The 21349-nt window shown below is 44.3% G+C and overlaps 1 protein-coding gene across 3 annotated transcripts in view; it reads right to left on the bottom strand.

Moving 5' to 3' along the window:
• Positions 1 to 21349, bottom strand: part of LOC139536168 (ubiquitin-associated protein 2-like) — a 31716-nt gene that overhangs the window by 3908 nt on the left and 6459 nt on the right. For 2 of the 3 annotated variants that reach the window (XM_071336419.1, XM_071336420.1), the window contains exons 5-22: positions 19121 to 19289; positions 17043 to 17177; positions 16883 to 16949; positions 16679 to 16776; positions 16320 to 16372; positions 15937 to 16007; positions 15323 to 15470; positions 14855 to 15146; positions 14194 to 14453; positions 10436 to 10623; positions 9845 to 10118; positions 9495 to 9531; positions 9232 to 9391; positions 7512 to 7560; positions 6938 to 7409; positions 6733 to 6824; positions 274 to 324; positions 81 to 171 (exon numbers count right to left, since the gene is read on the bottom strand). In XM_071336419.1, the coding sequence (XP_071192520.1) occupies positions 81 to 171; positions 274 to 324; positions 6733 to 6824; positions 6938 to 7409; positions 7512 to 7560; positions 9232 to 9391; positions 9495 to 9531; positions 9845 to 10118; positions 10436 to 10623; positions 14194 to 14453; positions 14855 to 15146; positions 15323 to 15470; positions 15937 to 16007; positions 16320 to 16372; positions 16679 to 16776; positions 16883 to 16949; positions 17043 to 17177; positions 19121 to 19289 (2707 nt within the window). The remainder of the gene's footprint in view (positions 1 to 80; positions 172 to 273; positions 325 to 6732; positions 6825 to 6937; positions 7410 to 7511; positions 7561 to 9231; positions 9392 to 9494; positions 9532 to 9844; positions 10119 to 10435; positions 10624 to 14193; positions 14454 to 14854; positions 15147 to 15322; positions 15471 to 15936; positions 16008 to 16319; positions 16373 to 16678; positions 16777 to 16882; positions 16950 to 17042; positions 17178 to 19120; positions 19290 to 21349) is intronic. The other variant, XM_071336421.1, reaches the window with a different exon arrangement.

The raw sequence follows: 21349 nt of genomic DNA on the forward strand, positions 1-21349 counted from the left end.
GTTTCTCTGGAACATTTCAATTGGCTGATTCCAATAAGTTGACCGACAAGTTTGAGAGTAGCGCTGCCAGAGTTGCTTACCTGAGTAGGGGTTATTGGCGAGGCTCCCATCTCTGCCAGAGAGTGCTGTGGGGCCAGGGAATGTGATTCCGTAATAATCCTGCAAAGAGGGCTTTACACAGAGAGACAGGATCAGAAAAGACATCCTAATGCTTGTCCTGTCTTTTCACAAACACTCCCATTGATTAGTGAAGGGTAAAAGGTTGAGACTCACCATAGGCAGTCTGGACTGTAGCATGTGGAGGTCCTCATAGCCATAGATCTGCTGTGGAATACACAGGGCAAGTACAGTCAATTGGAGGAATCGTAAATCCAGATAACAAAAGACAGATGCTTTGAAAGTAGTTTATGCGACAGGTGAGACAGTTGCACACACGCACACTAGTGTTACTGAACCCAGGTTTAGTATCACAATATTCAAATCAAATGTTATTCGTCACATGCTTCGTAAACAACAGGTGTAGACTTAGTCAGTGGTGGAAAAATTGTGATACTTGAGTAAAAGTATAGATACCTTAATAGAAAGTTACTCATGTAAAAGTTAGTCACCCAGTAAATTACTACTTGAGTAAAAGTCAAAGTATTTGGTTCTAAATATACTTAAGTATCAAAAGTAAATCTAATTGCTAAAATACACTTAAGTATACCATTTTTATTTTTTTATTTTAAATATACTTGATTTTACATTTTAGGGATAGCCAGGGGCACACTCCAACATCATTTACAAATTATGCATTTGTGTTTAGTAAGTCGGCCAGATCAGAGGCAGTAGGGATGACCACGTGTTCTCTTGATACGTGTGGGAATTGGACCCTTTTCCAGTCCTGCTAAACATTCAAAATGTAACAAGTACTTTTGGGTGTCAGGGACACTTATAATAAATACATAGACAAGTATAGAGTCAAAAGTACATAATTTTCTTTAGGAATGTAGTGAAATAAAAGTAAAAGTTGTCAAAAATATAAATAGTAAAGTACAGATACCCCAAAAAATTACTTAAGTAGTACTTTAAAGTATTTTTACTTAAGTACATTACGCCACTGGACTTAGTGAAAAGCTTACAGGGCCTTCCTAACAATGCAGAGAAAGAAAATAAGAGAAATAATAGTAATACCGTAATAACATGTAGTAATAAATACACAATGAGTAACGATAACGGCTATATTTTTGTTATAAGTGTTCGGATTAGTGTTCCACTCCTTGAAAGTGGCAGCTCTAGCCTTTAGCTCAGTGCGGATGTTGCCCGTCATCCATGGCTTCTGGTTGGGATATGTACGTAGTCACTGTGGGGATGACATTGTCGATGCACTTATTAATGAAGCCAGTGACTGATGTGGTAAACTCCTCAATACCACCGGATGAATCCCAGAACATATTCTAGTCTGTACTAACGCAACAGTCCTATATCTTAGCATCCACTTCATCGGACAACTTCTGTATTGAGCGCGTCACTAGAGTTTTTGCTTGCAGAAATCAGGAGGATACAGTTGTGGTCAGATTTGCCAAATGAAGAGCTTTGTATGTATATCTGCGTGTGGAGTAAAGGTAATCTAGATTTGTCCTTTAGTTGACAGGTGACATGCTGGTAGAAATTAGGTAAAACGTATTTTACTTTCCCTGTATTAAAATCACCGGCCACTAGGAGCAATGACTCTGGATGAGCATTTTCTTGTTTGCTTATGGCCCTATACAGCATGTTGAGTGCATTCTTAGTACGTGCTCATCGTCCTCACCGGGGTCTTGACCTGACTGCAGTTCGGCGTCGTAATCGACTTCAGTGGTCAAATGCTCACCTCCGATGGCCACTGCCACGCTGGAGAAGTGTGCTCTTCATGGATGAATCCTGGTTTCAACTGTACCGGGCAGATGGCAGACAGCGTGTAAGGCGTCGTGTGGGTGAGCGATTTGCCGATGTCAATGTTGTAAACAGACTGCCCCAAGGTGGCGGTGGGGTTATGGTATGGGCAGGCATAAACTACGAACAAACACAATTGCATTTTATCGATGGCAATTTGAATGCACAGAGATAAATGTGTGGAGATCCTGAGGCCCATTGTCATGCCATTCATCCACCGTCATCACCTCAGGTTTCAGCATGATAATGCACAGCCCCATGTCGCAAGGATCTGTACACAATTCCTGGAAGCTGAAAATGTTCCATGTTCTTCCATGGCATGCATACTCACCAGACATGTCACCCATTGAGCATGTTTGGGACGCTCTGGATCTACATGTATCACAGTGTTCCACTTCCCGCCAATATCCAGAAACCTCACACAGCCATTGAAGAGGAGTGGGACAACAATCCACAACCAACTCTATGCTAAGGAGATGTGTAGCGCTGCATGAGGCAAATTTTGGTCACACCAGATACTGACTGGTTTTCTGATCCACCCCACTACCTTTTTTATTTATTTAAAAAGGTATTGTATCTGTAACCAACAGATGCATATCTGTATTCTCAGTCATGTGAAATCCATAGATTAGGGCCTAATGAATTTATTTCAAATTGACAGATTCCCTGATATGAACTGCAACTCAGTAAAATCTATGAAATTGTTGCATATTGCATTTATATTTTTGTTCAGTGTATATTCAATTTCTTTCAGTAAAACACCTTTTTAAACAACAATATTTAAAATGTTCCTTCGGCAAAACCATATGAGACCATTTTAATCATCTAAACTATTTTAAAATGTAATTGGATACATATTAGGGCTGACCGCAATTATTCAACTTGTCGATTGTTTGTTCGATAGGCTGTTGGTCGACCAATATTTTTTTTAGTCGAGCAGTAGCAAATATACAGTGCATTCGTAAAGTATTCAGATGCCTTGACTTTTTCTACATTGATGAGGGAAAAATGCAGGCTTAGAAATGTTTGCAAATGTATTAAAAATAAAACACTGAAATATCACATTTACATAAGCATTCAGACCCTTTACTCAGTACTTTGTTGAAGCACCTTTGGCGATTACAGGGTATGACACTACAAGCTTGGTACATCTGTATTTGGGGAGTTTCTCCCATTCTTCTCTAAAAATCATCGCAAGCTCTGTCAGGTTGGATGGGGAGAGTTGCTGCACAGCTATTTTCAGGTCTCTCCAGAAATGTTTGCTCGGGTTCTAGTCCGTGCTCTGGCTGGGCAACTCATGGACATTCAGAGACCACTCCTACATTGTCTTGGCTGTGTGCTTAGCGTCGTTGTCTTGTTGGAAGGTGAAACTTCGTCCCAGTCTGAGGTACTGAACACTCTAGAGCAGGTTTTCATCAAGGATCTCTCTGTACTTTGCGCCATTGATCTTTCCCTCGATCCTGACGAGTCGCCCAGTCCCTGCCGCTGAAAAACATCCCCACAGCATGTTGCTGCCACCACCATGCTTCACCGTAGAGATGGTGCCAGGTTTCCTCCAAATGCGACGCTTGGCATTCAGGCCAAAGAGATAATTTTTGGTTTCATCAGACCAGAGAATCTTGTTTCTGAAACTCCAAGCGGGCTGTCATGTGCATTTTACTGAGGAGTGGCTTCAGTCTGGCCACTCTACCATAAAGGTCTGATTGGTGAGTGCTGCAGAGACGGTTGTCATTCTGGAAGGTTCTCCCATCTCCACAAAGGAACTCTGGAGCCCTGTCAGAGTGACCATCGGGTTCTTGGTCACCTCCCTGACCAAGGCTCTTCTCCCCCGATTGCTCAGTTTGGCCAGATCTAGGAAGAGTCTTGGTGGTTCCCAACTTCTTCCAGTTAAGAATGATGGAGGCCACTGTGTTCTTGGGGACCTTCAAATGGCACCCTTTCCCCAGTGCCTCGACACAATCCTGTCTCGGAGCTCTACGGACATTTTATTTTGCTCTGACACACACTATCAACTGTGGGACCTTATAAAGAAAGGTGTGTTCCTTTCCAAATCATGTCCAAGCAATTTAATTTACCACGGGTGGACTCCAATCAAGTTGTAGAAACATCAAGGATGATCAATGATCAGAATGCACCGGAGCTCAATTTCGAGTCTCATAGAAAAGGGTCTGAATACTTTTGTAAATAAGGTTTCTGTTGTTTATTTTTAATACATTTGCAAGAATTTCTAAAAACCTGTCCTCGCTTTTTCATTATGGGGTATTGTGTTTAGATTGATGAGGAAATCATTTAATTTAATGTAACAAAATGTGGAAAAAGGGAAGGGTCTGAATACCTCACGAATGCACTGTATATATATATATTTTTTATGGCACACGAGACACCTGTCTTATTTGCACCCATCTCAGTGAACTAATGCGAATGCAGAGGCCGAGATTAATCCATTGTGTGGATGGCACAGTCTAAGGGCAGTGTTGCTGCACAACGCACGTCTCTTTCCAGAATGCGCTCTCTCCGGCCAATTTGTGCACATTCATGTTTTCATAACTTCATTGTGTGAATGGTTTGATTGTTAGTGTCTATCAATTCCCCATTACATATATCACCAGTAGTACATTTACCATTCATTTCTATAATTTCTAATCTACAATGTTTGTTTGGTTACGGTAATGGCTGTTAATGCATTCAATATATTATAATTTTTATTTACTGTTCTCATTGTCAGAGTGGACACATTGTTTGCATAGCGAACAACCTATGCCACACTTGTGAGAAACGAGTTTTGTCAATTTAATCATTGTCTTTTGTTTGGAGCGCTCCTGTCAATGTTGAGTAAGGATGCGCACCTGATTACACAGAAGTAGGCCTATAGGCCACCTGGCCTGAGCGCATATGTACCATATAAACCTTTGGAGATCTGATAGTATTTTTGATTGGCTTAATGCACCACCACTAATGAGCTGTGAAGCTTTTCAAAGTAATGTTTTCTTCACCTCAAACAGCAAGCAAACAAAGTCTGTTTTTACATCCATTGAGAATGACAATAATTACTCAATGTATATGAAAAATCTTTCCAGCTCTATCCCTTTCGTTAACCACAAAAATGTCATGTTCTGATCCAGTGGAAAAACAAATAGCCTACAGCTGTCTCTCCCAAGCTCACTGCGGGCCCAGAATATTTTATACAATGTTGCAAGGAGCTTCAGACCGGACCCAAGTTAATAGTTGATACCATGTTTCAAGTTCGTTGCAGACAGGCCATGCGTAGCCAATATAAATCATTGAATATTTATTTTTATCTGGATATTCTCAACCTGCAGGCTGCAATGTTTGAATTTTTTGTCTTGATAGGCTATTTTTATATAGTTGGCAATGGCAGTAGAAGTTACTTCTTGGTTTGTATCATTTTCATTTAGATAGAATTTTGATCAACCACATTAATGACAGATACAAAGATATAATTATAAATTAAACTGTTCCATGAAAATGTGCATATGAAAACCATAACTGGCACGCAGATCGGTAGAAATGGTAAGATAAACTGGCATTCCACATGAGAAAGTTCACCGACTCCGTGTAGCTTATTACCGGCAACTTCAGGAAGAGTACTGGCAGAATTTGGGAAAGCCAGTAGGAGCGGGAGGAGGATGGTCGGGACAGGTTAAGGTTTTTTTCTTCTGGTTATCTTGAGTCATTTTGTCTCATTTCATCAAACAGTGAGCTTAAAGCATCAGACAAGCTCAATGCATATATAGTTGATTTTATTAAAACACATAGGGTGTGTCTATATATAGAAAAATAGGCTACACGGTTAAACATTTTGACCAATTGATAGGTCAAAAGAACAGATGACTTTCAGTCGACCAAGAATTTTCTATGTCGGGGATAGCCCTAATACATATCAGCATTAATTTGCTCATATATGAACATTATATTGGATCAAATTACATTCATTAGACCTATGATTCATTATAGCTAAATAACTGATTGTAATAGTTTAGTTCCACAATGACATAAAAACACTTTGAAGCTAATTTCTTTAGCTTCTATACTGCAATAGTCAACACACCATTGAAATACAATGGATTTTACACAGCATACTACAACTCCCAGAGTGCATTTCAACTCCCAGGGGCAATGGTCCGCCCAGGGCTGCTGGCTGGCTAGTGGCTACTGCTAGCAAGCCCAGGCAAAGCTAAGTAGCCTAAATATATTGCCGTCATAGCTAAGTTATGAGTGCATTTTACATTACTTTTGGGTTGTAATCATATTATAATGCTCACATGAATGTCATGCTGAATATTTGTTCATGTCATTGTCACTCAAAAATAATTTGAATTGAGTTGCTAGTAGAATAGCGTTACAATGCAAATGTCATGTGTAAAATAGTTTGTTCTTTTGCAAATAAACCTCCCTTGCACTGCACTGCTTTTCAACACCTTTTGAATACTTGCTTTGGTGGGCTGGCCATCATATGCTCTGTAAGCATTTCCATTTCATTTTGGAGCCAGTTCTGTGAAGTTGTGGGACGTGGAGGTATGATGTTTTCATTAGAAGGCATGCTGTTGCTTGCTTTTCAAAAGTGGCACATTCGCAAGAAGCCTGGCTAGTTCACTTCTGCCCCCTTAAGAAGATTCAGAAAAATTACTAGACAGACACGATCCTCTCAATCCGTATATGACGTGAGACACATTTGACAGAAGTACCGAAAGTTAAAATAATCTAGTTCCAAACTGTTTTTTATGTTGTAGTATTGAAAAAGTACCGAAGTTGCGGTATACCGTGCAACACTAATGCACACACACACTCACTCATTACCGGGTAGGCTGGCAGCAGGCCTCCTGGGCCCATGATGTACTGGTTGGGCAGTAGTGGGGGCCCTCCCTGGGACAGGTTAGGATGAGCTTTACCTGGATAATACAAGGACACACACGGCTTCTAGACAACTACAGTTTCACTTGTATGCTTCATGTTTCTGGCTAATTGTGTGTGTGTGTGTGTACACAAATATATTTGTGAGTACCAGTTGAGGAGGAGAGCAGCGGTGCGGTCCTGGGGGCCGAGGAGAGGTTTGATTGGGCTGTGGTTCCATTGGCGCTGAGCCCCAGTGCTTGGCTGGCGTGTAGCCCGCTGGTGCCACCCATGCTACTGACCATACTGTTCATGTGGCTCATGGTGCCCATGATGTGAGCCATGCTGCTGTTGACCTGGTGCAGCGACTGGGCCGGGGCCTGGTGCAGCGACTGAGCCTGGGCCTGGTGCAGCGACTGAGCCTGGGCCTGGTGCAGCGACTGAGCCTGGGCCTGGTGCAGCGACTGAGCCTGGGCCTGGTGCAGCGACTGAGCCTGGGCATGGTGCAGCGACTGGGCCTGGTGCAGAGACTGGGCCTGGTGCAGAGACTGGGCCTGGTGCAGAGACTGGGCCGGGGCCTGGCCAGTTGAGTAGGAGCCAGACGAGGGCGCCAGAGAGCTCACACTACTGTCCACACTGGTGTACTACAAAGAGAGGGATAGAGAGAGAGATAAGGAGGAGGTTGTACTCTGTATAGACCTCTCTAAAATAAATGTGCGTGTGAGTGTGTGTTATGCCATACTCACAGTGAGAGAGCTGGAGCCGAGCACTGAGGAATGACTACTGCTGCCATGACTACAATGTAGAGAGAAGACCCCTTAACTTTTTCCACATTTTGTTACGTTACAGCCTTATTCTAAAATGGATTAAATGATTTCCCCCCCACAATCTAAACACAATACTCCATAATGACGAAGCGAAAACAGGTTTTTAGAAATTCTTGCAAATTGATTATAAATAAAAAACAGAATTTATGATTTGAAAATGCACACGCCTGTCTATATAAAAAGTCCCACAGTTGACAGTGCATGTCAGAGCAAAAACCAAGCCATGAGGTCAAAGGAATTGTCTGTAGAGCTCCGAGACAAGATTGTGTGGAGGCACAGCTCCGAGACAAAATTGTGTGGAGGCACAAATCTGGGGAAGGGTACCAAAAAATGTCTGCAGCATTGAAGGTCCCCAAGAACACAGTTGCCTCTATCATTCTTAAATGGAAGAAGTTTGGAACCATCAAGAATCTTCATAGAGCTGGACGCACGGCCAAACTGAGCAATCGAGGGAGAAGAGCCTTGGTCAGGGAAATTTCTGACAGAGCTCCAGAGTTCTTCTGTGTAGATGGGAGAACTTTCCAGAAGGACAACCATCTCTGCAGCACTCCACCAATCAGGAATTTATGGTAGAGTGGCCAGATGGAAGCCACTCCTCAGTAAAAGGAACATGACCCCGCATGGAGTTTTCCAAAAGGCACCTAAAGGACTCAGACCATGAAAAACAAAAATGCAACTCCTTGGCCTGAATACCAAGCGTCACATCCGGAAGAAACCTGGCACCATCCATATGGTGAAGCATGGTGGTGGCAGCATCATGCTGTGGGGATGTTTTACAGCAGCAGGGACTGGGAGACTAATCAGGATCAAGGCAAAGATGAATGGAGCAAAGTACAGAGAGATCCTTGATGAAAACCTGCTCCAGATTGCTCAGGACCTCAGACTGGGGTGAAGGTTCACCTTCCAACAGGACAACGACCCTAAGCACACAGCCAAGACAACGCAGGAGTGGCTTCGGAACAAGTCTCTGAATGTTCTTGAGTGGCCCAGCCAGAGCCCGGACTTGAACCCGATCAAACAGAGACCTGAAAATAGCTGTGCAGCCACACTCCCCATCCAACCTGACAGAGCTTGAGAGGATCTGCAGAGAAGATTGGGAGAATCTCCCCAAATACAGTTGTGCCAAGCTTCTAGCGTCATATCCAAGAAGACTCGATGCTGTAATCGCTGCCAAAGGTGCTTCAACAAAGTACTCTGTAAAGGGTCTGAATACTTATGTAAATGTGATATCAATTTTACATTTTTTATACATTTGCAAAAATGTCTAAAAGCCTGTTTTTTCTTTGTCATTATGGGGTAATGTGTGTAGATTGATAAGAAAGACAAAAACTATTTAATCAATTTTGGAATAAGGCTGTAACGTAACAAAATGTGGAAAAAGGGAAGGGGTCTGAATACTTTCCGAATGCATTGTATAAAGGACATTCATTAATTTATATATACACCACTTGCCTTCTGCTCTTGATTTAGATATATTCACAATCAAGTATATTCATCTCAATAGATACTAGAAGGTAACTGCATTTGTAGCCTATAGTGGCAAACTTGAATTCTGTATGCATAAATTGCCTCTCACTCACATCAATACAAGCACACATCCAAAGACGTCAAGGGAAAAGTGAGTAGGCGTGTGTGTTACCTGCTCAGTGTTGCCAAGCTGGCAGAGGGCATGTCGTGTGGCAGACTGGGAAGTGCTGAGCTGTGGGGGGGTATGGAGGAGGGCATGAGGGCAGAGGGGGCAGGAGCACTGCTGGTACTGATGCTCGGAGAGGGAGACTCTGGCTTTGGCGTGGAGGAGGCTGATGAAGCCGGGAAGAAAGAGAGAGAGGGAGAAACAATCACATAATTTAACTACAAAAGTAGCAGCACTGAATGATTGATTTAATGAAATGTGTTACTTACTGTCCATCGCAGACGTCCTCACACCGTTCAGACCGTTCTGTTGAGACGAGCAAAAGACCAAGTTTGTATTCTTCACTCAAGTCAACTTATCTTTATTATCCGACAGTGGGAAATTATTTTATCATACAACAACTGGTGCGTCTCACAATTACACAAGCCATGACACTGTGTGGGAGGGTCTTATTCATTAGTGCACACCGTAGCAAAACGTTTTGCAACGGAAAATAAAAACAAACGCTTCTTATTGGACAAGTTCAGGTCGTTCCTCCATGTTTCAGTCCGTTTGGTGCCGAACGACTTTGACTCCGGTGGCCTTCAATGTTAGATAGATAACCTAAACATTGACTCACCATGATTGGTCCGGGGGCCTCTTTGCTCTGGGAGAAGGCCAGGCGTGAGTGAGGGGCCACAGGCCCACAGTCATAACCGCTTCCCAGTGAGACGAAGGGAGAAGTGGAGGAGGAGGAGGGCACTGAGGAGGAAATGGAGGAGGAGGGAGTGGAGGAGCTGACCATACCCATAGCGGAGGGGGCGAGGCTGGGCATGGCCACCGACGGGGAGTGGTAGATGGGCTCAGAGGAGGACAGAGGGAGGGGAATGGAGAGAGGGGTGCCCATAGATTCACTGGTGACAAACAGAGAAGAAGGTTTTAGTTATAAACATGCCATAAGTACAAGTTCATAGTATAAAGTATTTAAATAGACTTCTAGTCCAAGGGGTGTGGTTGCATGGTCTTCAGTCTGTTGGCCACCCCTGTGATCTGTTCAGGAGAGTGCAACATAACAGAATACATATAGCTAGGCATAGAATAACATAGAAATGTTGTGCAGAACAGATAGACAATCTACAATCAGGACAAAGGAGAATCACGTAAACTCATTACTTTCTATCTGCAACATTTAACCTAACTGAATACACCTGTGGTAAAAATTGTGACCCACCTGAGGGGTTTGGAGTAGAGGTTGGTCTGGCTCTGTGGGGCGGGGGCCCTGGAGGCCACGCTGACACATGTCTCCACGGGGCCAAAGTCCGGCAGGGCCGCCTCCGAGCCAAAGTCCAGCGCTCCGAACTGAACGTTGAGACCGGGGATGTCGGCAGAGCCGGGCATTTCCACCGCCGACGATGGGATCTGGACAGGAGGGGAGGGAAAGCTCTCACGCAAAGTGGGCATACTGTCGGTAACATTATCATTTACAATCCTTGTATCTGAGAAGATCAGCCTGTGTAAGGATCTGCAAAGATTTGCTTATCTTGATCCCCAATACCCTCAAACGCCCTTAGCTTCTTGGTTTAGAGCAGTGCTCTACAATGCTAAGCATTGATCAATTAAGCATCAAGACATTGATTAGATCAATCAGGTGTGTTAGATGGCGCCGGAGAAGAAGGCTGACGTTTTACGTGTTCCTATCCAATTGTGTTTTTTTGTTTGTTTGTTGGCATTGTTTGTAACTTATTTTGTACATAATGTTGCTGCTACCGTCTCTTATGACCGAAAATAACTTCTAGACATCAGGACTGAGATTACTCACCACGGACTGGCAGAATCCTTTTTTTCCTTTAACGAGTGACGAGCCTGATGCGAATTATATACTGCTTTCCCGGGAACAGGCCCAGATCCCCGTCATTTGCGTGAAGAGAAGGCGGAGAAAAAGGGGCCGGAGGGCGGGTTGCCTTCTGAGAATTCGTATGCGATTGAATAAACCCCCACCTCCTTCCATTCTGCTAGCAAACGTGCAATCTTTGGAAAATAAAATCAATGACCTACGCGGAAGATAAAACTACCAGCGGGACATTCAAAACTAATATCTTACGCTTCACGGAGTCGTGGCTGAACGACGACGTTATCAACATACAGCTGGCTGGTAATACACTGCACCAGCAGGATAGAACAGCGGCGTCTGGTAAGACAAGGGGCGGCAGACTATGTATTTGTGTAAATAACAGTTGGTACACAATATCTAAGGAAGTCTTGCTCACATGAGCTAGAGTATCTCATGATAAGCTGTAGACCACACTATCTACCTAGAGAGTTTTCATCTGTATTTTTCATAGCTGTCTACATTCCACCACAGACTGACCGCACTAAATGAGCTGTATTCCGCCATAAGCAAACAGGAAAACGCTCACCAAGAGGTGGTGCTCCTAGTGGCTGGGACTTTAATGCAGGGAAACTATCAGCATGTTAAATGCAAAAAAATAAATAATTTTAATTAAAAACTCTGGACCACCTATACTCCATACACAAAGCTCTCCCTCGCCCTCCATTTGGCAAATCTGACCACAATTCTATCCTCCTGACTCCTGCTTACAAGCAAAAATTAAAGCAGGAAGCACCAGTGACTAAATCAATAAAAAAATGGTCAGATGAAGCAGATGCTAAGCTACAGGACTGTTTTGCTAGCACAGACTGGAATACGTTCCGGGATTCCTCCGATGGCATTGAGTACACCACATCAGTCATTGGCTTCATCAATAAGTGCATCGATGACGTCGTCCCCACAGTGACCGTACGTACATACCCCAACCAGAAGCCATGGAGTACAGGAAACATCCGCACTGAGCTAAAGGCTAGAGCTGCCGCTTTCAAGGAGCGGGACTCTAACCCGGAAGCTTATAAGAAATCCCGCTATGCCCTCCGATGAACCATCAAACAGCCAAAGCGTCAATACAAGAATAATATTGAATCATACTACACCGGCTCTGACGCTCATCGGATGTGGCAGGGCTTGCAAACTATTACAGACTACAAAGGGAAGCACAGCCGAGAGCTGCCCAGTGACACGAGCCTACCAGATGAGCTAAACTACTTCTATGCTCGCTTCAGGGCAAATAACACTGAAACATGCATGGTAGCACCAGCTGTACTGGATGACTGTGTGATCACGCTCTCCGCAGCCGATGTGAGTAAGACCTTTAGACAGGTCAACATTCACAAGGCCGCAGGGCCAGAAGTATTATCAGGACATGTACTGCGAGCATGCGCTGACCAACTAGCAAGTGTCTTCACTGACATTTTCAACCTCTCCCTGTCTGAGTCTGTAATACCAACATGTTTTAAGAAGAACACCATAGTCCCTATGCCCAAGAACACTAAGGTAACCTGCCTAAATGACTACCGACCCGTAGCACTTACGTCTGTAGCCATGAAGTATTTTGAAAGGCTAGTCATGACTCGCATCAACACCATTATCCCAGAAATCCTAGACCCACTCCAATTTGTATACCGCCCTAACAGATCCAAAGATCATGCAATACCTATTGCACTCCACAATGCCCTTTCCCACCTGGACAAAAGGAACACCTATGTGAGAATGCTATACATTGACTACAGCTCAGCATTCAACACAATAGTGCCCTCAAAGCTCATCAATAAGCTAAGGACCCTGGGACTAAACACCTCCCTCTGCAACTGGATCTTGGACTTCCTGACGGGCCACCCCTAGGTGGTAAGGGTAAGTAACAACATCCGCCACGCTGATCCTCAACACAGGGGCCTCTCAGGGGTGCACGGCCAGGCACGACTCCAACACCATCATTAAGTTTGCCGATGACACAACAGTGGTAGGCCTGATCAACGACCACGACGAGACAGCCTATAGGGAGGAGGTCAGAGACCTGGCCGTGTGATGCCAGGGCAAAAATCTCTCCCTCAACGTGATCAAGAGAAAGGAGATGATTGCGGACTACAGGAAAATGAGGACCGAGCACGCCCCCCATTCTCATCGATGGGGCTGTGGTGGAACAGGTTGAGAGTTTTAAGTTCCTTAGTGTCCACATCACCAACAAACTAACATGGTCCAAGCACACCAAGACAGTCGTGAAGCGAACACGACAAAACCTATTCCCCCTCAGGAGACTGAAAAGATTTGGCATGGGTCCTCAGATCCTCAAAAGGTCCTACAGCTGCACCATCGAGAGCATCCTGACTGGTTGCATCACTGCCTGGTATGGCAACTGCTCGGCCTCCGACCGGCAAGGCACGACAGAGGGTATTGTGTACGGCCTAGTACATCACTGGGGCCAAGCTTCCTGCCATCCAGGACCTCTATAACAGGCGATGTCAGAGGAAGGCCCTAAAAATTGTCAAAGACTCCAGCCACCCTAGTCATATACTGTTCTCTCTGTTACCACACGGCAAGCGGTACCGGAGCGCCAAGTCTAGGTCCAAGAGGCTTCTAAACAGCTTCTACCCCTAAGCAATAAGACTCCTGAACTAATCAAATGGCTACCCAGACTATTTGCATTCCCCCCTTTTTTACTCCGCTGCAACTCTGTTATCATCATCTATGCATAGTCACTTTAATAACTCCACCTACATGCACATATTACCTCAACTAACCGGTGCCCCCGCACATTGACTCTGTACCGGTACCCCCCCGTATATAGTCTCGCTATAGTTATTTTACTGCTGCTCTTTAATTACTTGTTATTTTTATTTCTTATTTTGTATTTTTTGTAAACTGCATTGTTGGTTAGGGGCTCGTAAATAAGCATTTCATTGTAAGGTCTACCTACACCTGGTGTAATCATCCCATGTGACTAATAAAATTTGATTTGGTTTAGAACTAGGCTAAGAGCCTTAATAGCAAAGGTTGACCTGCACACTGGGTGAATCTCAGGTCTTTCCTTGATTCCCCCCGTCTTTGATTCCTTGACTTCACACAGGGAATCGAGGAAAGACTTGACTTTGGTTCCTTACCTTGGAGGTGGGAGGTATCCTTCGTTTCTGAGCCTTTAGCTGCGGAATGCGGTGCTGCAGCGAGCTGCTGCCCTGAGGGTCCGGCCCTGCGCTGGGGGCAGGCTTGGCACCGATGGCGGCCAGGGGGGGTCCCTGGCTGGGGGAGGGGGATTGGGCTGGCGGGGGGCTGGACTGGCGCGCCAGGGGCAGAGAGGGGGCGCCGTGTCTCTGGACTAGATGGCTCAGCACCAGGGACGGCTCAGGCTGCAGTCTAAACTCCCCTGGAGGGCAAAAACACACAAACACAGATCAGCCAGGCATATGGACACAAACACCACATGAAGACATTTGGTCATGTATTTTTTGAAGCCATATGCCAGGTATTTGAAATGATAGATGAATTTGTTAAATCTCTAATTAAATCTGACAAAAAGTATTTGAGTGTGTGGTGGGTGTTCTATCTTCGTGGGGATGTGAAATCCCCAAAAGTCCACACAAGGACAGTAAAACAAGGAAAATTCTTCCCACGTACCCCACTAGGACAAAGGCTTTTTTAAACTTAGGGGTTAGGTTTATGGTTAGTGCTACAATTAGGGTTAGCGGTTAGGTAAAATAGGATTTTGAATTTAAATAAAGTTTAGGTCCCCACGAGAATAGAAAAACAAGTGTGTGTGTGTCTCACGGCTGAAGTGGGAGGTGAGTGAGGTGGTGGTGGTGCTAGGCTCTGGGGTCTTGATGTCCCAGCTGGAAGTGGAAGGCGGAGGGAGGACCGGGGGTGCTACTCCTAACCCTGGGAGTCTACTCCCCAGAGAGGTGCTGCTGGTCCCCTGTGTGCTGGGAGGGGGGGCTGCCTGGGAGGAGGGGAGAGGACCCAGGCCTGGGCCCTTCAGCTGCTCCAAGATCTGGGCCCCTGGACTGGACTGACTCCTCTTAGACTGACCCAGGTCCCCAAAACCTGCCCCCAGCACTGACGACTGGCAGGGAGCGAGCGAGACAGAGAGTTAGATTGGGGTGCTCGCAAATTGTTTAAGACATATTTTCAGAATTAATGGGGCGCTATGATAATACAACAAAAATATGGTGATCATGTACAGGAAATATGTATCTGAAAACTGTAAAGGAAACGAGTGTGTGGGAGGGTATGGCTCACCAGGGCGGCATGTGCGTAGCTGGTACTGCCTGTGCCGATGGCCGACCCGTTGCGGGCGGGGTGATGGTGGGAGTTTGTGAAGACCAGGCTCTGAGAGGGGGCCTCTTCTCCTCCCACTGGCTTCTGCAGCATAGACGCATGGTCCAGGCTACAGGAGATACACATACAATTATTACAACATAATACTATTTCTATTATACACATACACAGTCAGAATGGGGACCTGCTTTAGAGATATACATCACAGCCACTATGAAAACCCTGTCTACAGGTGAAGGATCCATACATCCAGGATATTGTGCATGTATAGAGCTGGGCCAAACATATCACTCCATGGAATAAACCTGGCAAAGAGGTAAAACTGTTGTTTTGTGCACCGCTGGGCACTAGTATTGTCCTATATTTTGTGCGCCGCCCTATGGGACTCCCAATCACAGCCGGTTGTGATACAGACTGGGATCGAACCAGGGTCTGTAGTGACGCCTCTAGCACTGAGATGCAGTGCCTTAGACCGCTGGACCACTCGGGAGCCCATATATATACACAAACACAATACCAAAATCAGTGTTGAAATGTGCCCTAGTTGGTTGTGCGGATGTTGAGCAGGGAGTTACCTTTGCCCAGGTGTGATGTTGTTCTGAGGTGCCGGTGCACTTGAGGCAGTGAACACTTTGGTCTCAGAGAGCTGAGGGAAGACAGAGAGAGGGTTACTGAGTTGGTGACAAATGCAATAGGCAGAGTTGTGAGATGCAAGCAAATCTATGGTTTTGTTCAATTACAATCTAACACTGTCCACACTGTCAACACTGATCTAACACTGTCCACTTCAAGGAAAGCTCCATATCAACTAGCATAAACCTTTTTAACAAACAACTAACGCTGTATGATAACTTGTATATTGTATTTGTTCCATCTGAAGATACATCTCCAAAACGTGAACATAAGACTCACAGATCCCTCCACCCCCTGACCACTACTCCCCAGTACTCAGACTCACATCCTCGCTCCAGTCCTCAGCAGCCCAGTCCTCCAGTGTACTCCTCCAGGCCACTGCATGGGGAACACCAGTGAGGGGTTAGAGGTTATTGAATACAGGTCAGAGATGAAGGGGGAAAAACAGAGGCTTTATGAAGAGGCGTTAGAATATGAACTGAAGTCCAGGGACATTTCCCTAGCACCAGTCTACAAGGAACATTAAAAACAATGAACACATCCTGACCAATGAATACATCCTGACCAACGTTCAAAACGATGCAGTAATGATGTGATATTTTTTCAACTCTGCACCTGGGGAAATTGGTGGATGTGTGCACACAATTTTTTGAAAAGCCCAGTGTTTCATGGTCCTGGCCTCACCTGTCCCGTCTGTGCTGTTGATGGCTCCTGACTCCCAGGAGTCATCTTGTGTGGCCCCTGTCCTCTGTTCTGCAGTGTAGTCTGCTGGGTTAAAGGTCCTGAGGAGAGGAGGGGTCTAGGTGTAAGAAAAAGCAGTGTACGAGGAACCAGACAGGTGTGTGTGTAAGAGTTGGTGTGTGTAGGTGTGTGTATTCCATAACTCACCCCATTCCCTGGGCTGAGAACCTGCTTCCCGCTGGCACCCTGCCCCTTCCTCTGCCTCCAGATCCGACTGTAGCACACACACAGACAGACACACACTAGGTCAACACATAGAAAGCATGGAACCAAACAAATTGTGTGTAGTTAAGATACCACAAGTTACCTGGGAGTGTTGACTGGAACACATGAGAAAGTGCCACTAAATGACACTCACCTCTACCCCCTCGCCCCCCCCTGCGGCCTCGCTCTGACCCTCTGTCCACAGGGACCGCTTCCACACCATTCTCCTCTGGCCGCACTGCTCAGAGAGACAGAAAGAGAAAGGGGAAGGGACAGGACTTAGTAACTGGGTAAAATGATGTGTTGCCTTTTAACCAATTCTGCTAAATAGTGCATCAATGACTAATAATGGCTTAGTGACAAATAGGCTGCCAATAAATTCTTAGTAAATGCTCCATGCAGTGTTCCCTAATCCAAGGTATGGTCAATGAAATAAACACACAGACTCTAATACCCTTTACAGACAGATTATATGGTGTATTGGCTTTTAAAAAAATGCTGGCAATGTTTTATAGAGCCCAAATCATACAGTCCCATTTTTACCACATTCTTGCCGGGATAAGTCTTTTATATCACCCATGCACATGCCGGCAAGTTCAGGAATAGGAGTAGGCATGAGCGATGTGGGTGGACGTCTATTTTAATACATCCATTAAATATACGCCATCACAAAGAAACCCATTATTAATGTGTTCTAGGCAGGTCCTAAGAAACATTATAAGACTAATAAAATGTATTTTCAAAAGAATAGAAAGGCATGTTTTGAGTTTAATTAAGTTACTGGTCTGTGCACCCTACAGCCTACGCCATACTCATGAAATCAACAGTTATTTTAACAGAGGACTCACTTAGGCTACCCTGATCACAGTCAACACATAAGAATATAATGTAACAGAATAAAATACAAATAATATTTTCCCACACTTCCGCTTTTTTGATCCACGTTTTATCTCTTTCCTACCCTCACTCCACTTTGTCGGCAGCAGGCATAGGGTCTTACATTGAGAGTATCTTCATCATCAATCTATACTTTCAAAAGCATGCGAGTCATTTCACAACCTCCGCTGGCTTTTGGAGTCATCTACATGCAATCGAGCAAAAATAATAGGTCTAAACTTTATTTAGGCTACATTATTGAATGCTAAATGTTTCTGATCAGTGATAGATGAGCAAACGAATAGATGAGTTAAACCACCTCCACTTATTTTCCCAGCCAGAGAATTAACCAAATATACAGATGGAGAGTCAGTTAAACAAAATCCCATTGGTTGATTAAGACACAGGCTTTTGGTTGGGAGTAGACCTGACTGCAAGTCAAGAGCAAAATTATCAACTTGTTGGATAGCATGCTGGCAAAATGTTCTGATCAGTGCTAATGAATGAGCCAACTAGACAAGATGATCATGAGCAGAACGCACCTCAACTTAGCTAACATTTCCACAGCCTAATTGTAGCCTAACCAATAGCCAAACAGCGAATCGGTGAAAAGAAAAATCTGAAATGTATTGATTTATCAAGACCCCACGCTTGTCTCAAAGCGGCAGGAAACAGTGCTCAAATAGTTGACCACACGTCAGACTATTGCTTCAAATGTATTATAATAATTGGAAGACTGAGTTTCAGGAAGCAACAATTTGATGATGCCTTCAATGACATTAGCCTACTTTATCCCCATATTTTTCGTAATTCTGTCATATTTATTCCCAGTTATTCTCTATGGAGCCATCCCGTTGTGGCTAAGAAAACAGTGCATGTGGTGGGCTATGCAAAGAAATAGGTGAAGTGACATGCCTCGCAAAGTTTAGAGGATAGTAGCAACCATCAAGAGCTTAAGAGCATAGTGCATGCCAATCGCGTCTCAACATTACGGCTACATTTCATACTAAGCCGAAGGCAGGCCTTTACCGCAATCATGACTAGGTCGGTTCGCGGAAATAAAAGTTTAGGCCTTGATACCGGCAACACCATTCAGATATAAAGAAAAGGCGGAAAAGGTTGGTGGGATGCTAAAGTTGGCGGGAAAACATATTGGTTTGAAAGGTAATAAACAACTGAAATCCTAGAGAGCTGCAGACTTTGACTTATCATTCACCCTGGCTCTTAGGTGATCAATTAGGCAGTGTTATAATGCCTTGTTTATTAACAAATGGATAGAATTTGAGAGACTCCGTGGCCCCCTACCTCTCTCCCCCTGGCGGCTGCGATTGCTGACCCCTCTGCCTCTCCGGTTGCTTCCCCCGCGGCCCCTGCTGACCTCCCTCTCTCCTCCTCTCTTCTCCCGGTTCTCCTTGCCCTCCGCAGGACCGTCCTTCGCTAGGGGTTTCTTTTTCCCCACTGTCTCCCATGAGGTCTGAGAGAGAGAGAGAGAAGTTTTAAAAAGTTTGATCTCTCCTTATTGACACATCCTCACTTGCTTTGAAAGGGGGGGTGTATAGGGAAATGGGAGCAAGAGGTGGAGGGATGGAATTAGAGGGGGTGATAAGAGTAGAGGAAGGGAAAGAAGGGGAAGAGAACGACAGATTAAAAGGTTACAAGTCAGATCCTACAACTGCTTGAACTTCTTCCTTTCCCATGAACTTCAAAATAGTCCATGTGAGATAATGTATTTATGTAATCGACATACCACTACATGTGGTTGTGACTACAGGTCGACCGATTAATCGGAATGGCCGATTAATTAGGGCCGATTTCAAGTTTTCATAACAATCGTTTTTTTTTTTCACCTTTATTTAATCTTTAACTAGGCAAGTCAGTTAAGAACACATTCTTATTTTCAATGACGGCCTAGGAACGGTGGGTTAACTGCCTCGTTCAGGGGCAGAACGACAGATTTTTACCTTGTCAGCTCGGGGGGTTCAATCTTGCAACCTTACAGTTAACTAGTCTACGCTCTAACCACCTGATTACATTGCACTCCACGAGGAGCCTGCCTGTTACGCGAATGCAGTAAGCCAAGGTAAGTTGCTAGCTAGCATTAAACTTATCTTATAAAAAAACAATCAATTAATCAATCATAATCACTAGTTAACTACACATGGTTGATGATATTACTAGTTTATCTAGCGTGTCCTGCGTTGAATATAATCGATGCGGTGCGTATCGTTGCTCCAATGTGTACCTAACCATAAACATCAATGCCTTTCTTAAAATCAATACACAGAAGTATATATTTTTTTAAACCTGCATATTTAGCTAAAAGAAATCCAGGTTATCAGGCAATATTAACAAGGTGAAATTGTGTCACTTCTCTGGCGTTCATTGCTCGCAGAGTCAGTGTATATGCAACAGTTTGGGCCGCCTAATTTGCCAGAATTTTACGTAATTATGACATAACATTGAAAGTTGTGCAATGTAACAGGAATATTTAGACTTAGGGATGCCACCCGTTAGATAAAATACGTAACGGTTCCGTATTTCACTGAAAGAATAAACGTCTTGTTTTCGAGATGATAGTTTCCGGATTCGCCCATATTAATGACCTAAGGCGCGTATTTCTGTGTGTTATTATGTTATAATTAAGTCTATGATTTGATAGAGCAGTCTGACTGAGCGATGGTAGGCACCAGCAGGCTCGTAAGCATTCATTCAAACAGCGCTTTCGTGCGTTTTGCCAGCAGCTCTGCTGTTTATGACTTCAAGCCTATCAACTCCTGAGATGAGGCTGGTGTAACCGATGTGAAATGGCTAGCTAGTTAGCGGGGTGTGCGCTAATAGCGTTTCAAACGTCACTCGCTCTGAGACTTGGAGTGGTTGTTCCCCTTGCTCTGGAAGGGCCGCGGCTTTTGTGGAGCGATGGGTAACGCTGCGTCGAGGGTGGCTGTTGTCGTTGTGTTCCTGGTTCGAGCCCAGGTAGCAATACTAAAGTGCCTATAAGAACATCCAATAGTCAAAGGTTAATGAAATACAAATGGTATAGAGAGAAATAGTCCTATAATAACTACAACCTAAAACTTCTTAACTGGGAATATTGAAGACTCATGTTAAAAGGAACCACCAGCTTTCATATGTTCTCATGTTCTGAGCAAGGAACTTAAACGTTAGCTTTCTTACATGGCACATATTGCACTTTTACTTTCTTCAACACTTTGTTTTTGCATTATTTAAACCAAATTGAACATGTTTCATTATTTATTTGAGGCTAAATTGATTTTATCGATGTATTATATTAAGTTAAAATAAGTGTTCATTCAGTATTGTTATAATTGTCATTAAAAATTGTCCGATTAATCGGTATCGACTTTTTTGGCCCTCCAATAATCGGTATCGGTATTGAAAAATCATAATCGGTCGACCTCTAGTTGTGACCCTGTATACCCCTCCTACTGCAGTCTCACAACGTCACTGACAAAGACAGACATCATGAAGGATTCACGACCACAGGGTTGCGGGAGCAGCAGTAGTAGATTGGGC

The sequence above is a fragment of the Salvelinus alpinus genome, chromosome 12, assembly GCF_045679555.1.
Source record: "Salvelinus alpinus chromosome 12, SLU_Salpinus.1, whole genome shotgun sequence".
In the NCBI taxonomy this organism is placed as follows: Eukaryota; Metazoa; Chordata; class Actinopteri; order Salmoniformes; family Salmonidae; genus Salvelinus; species Salvelinus alpinus.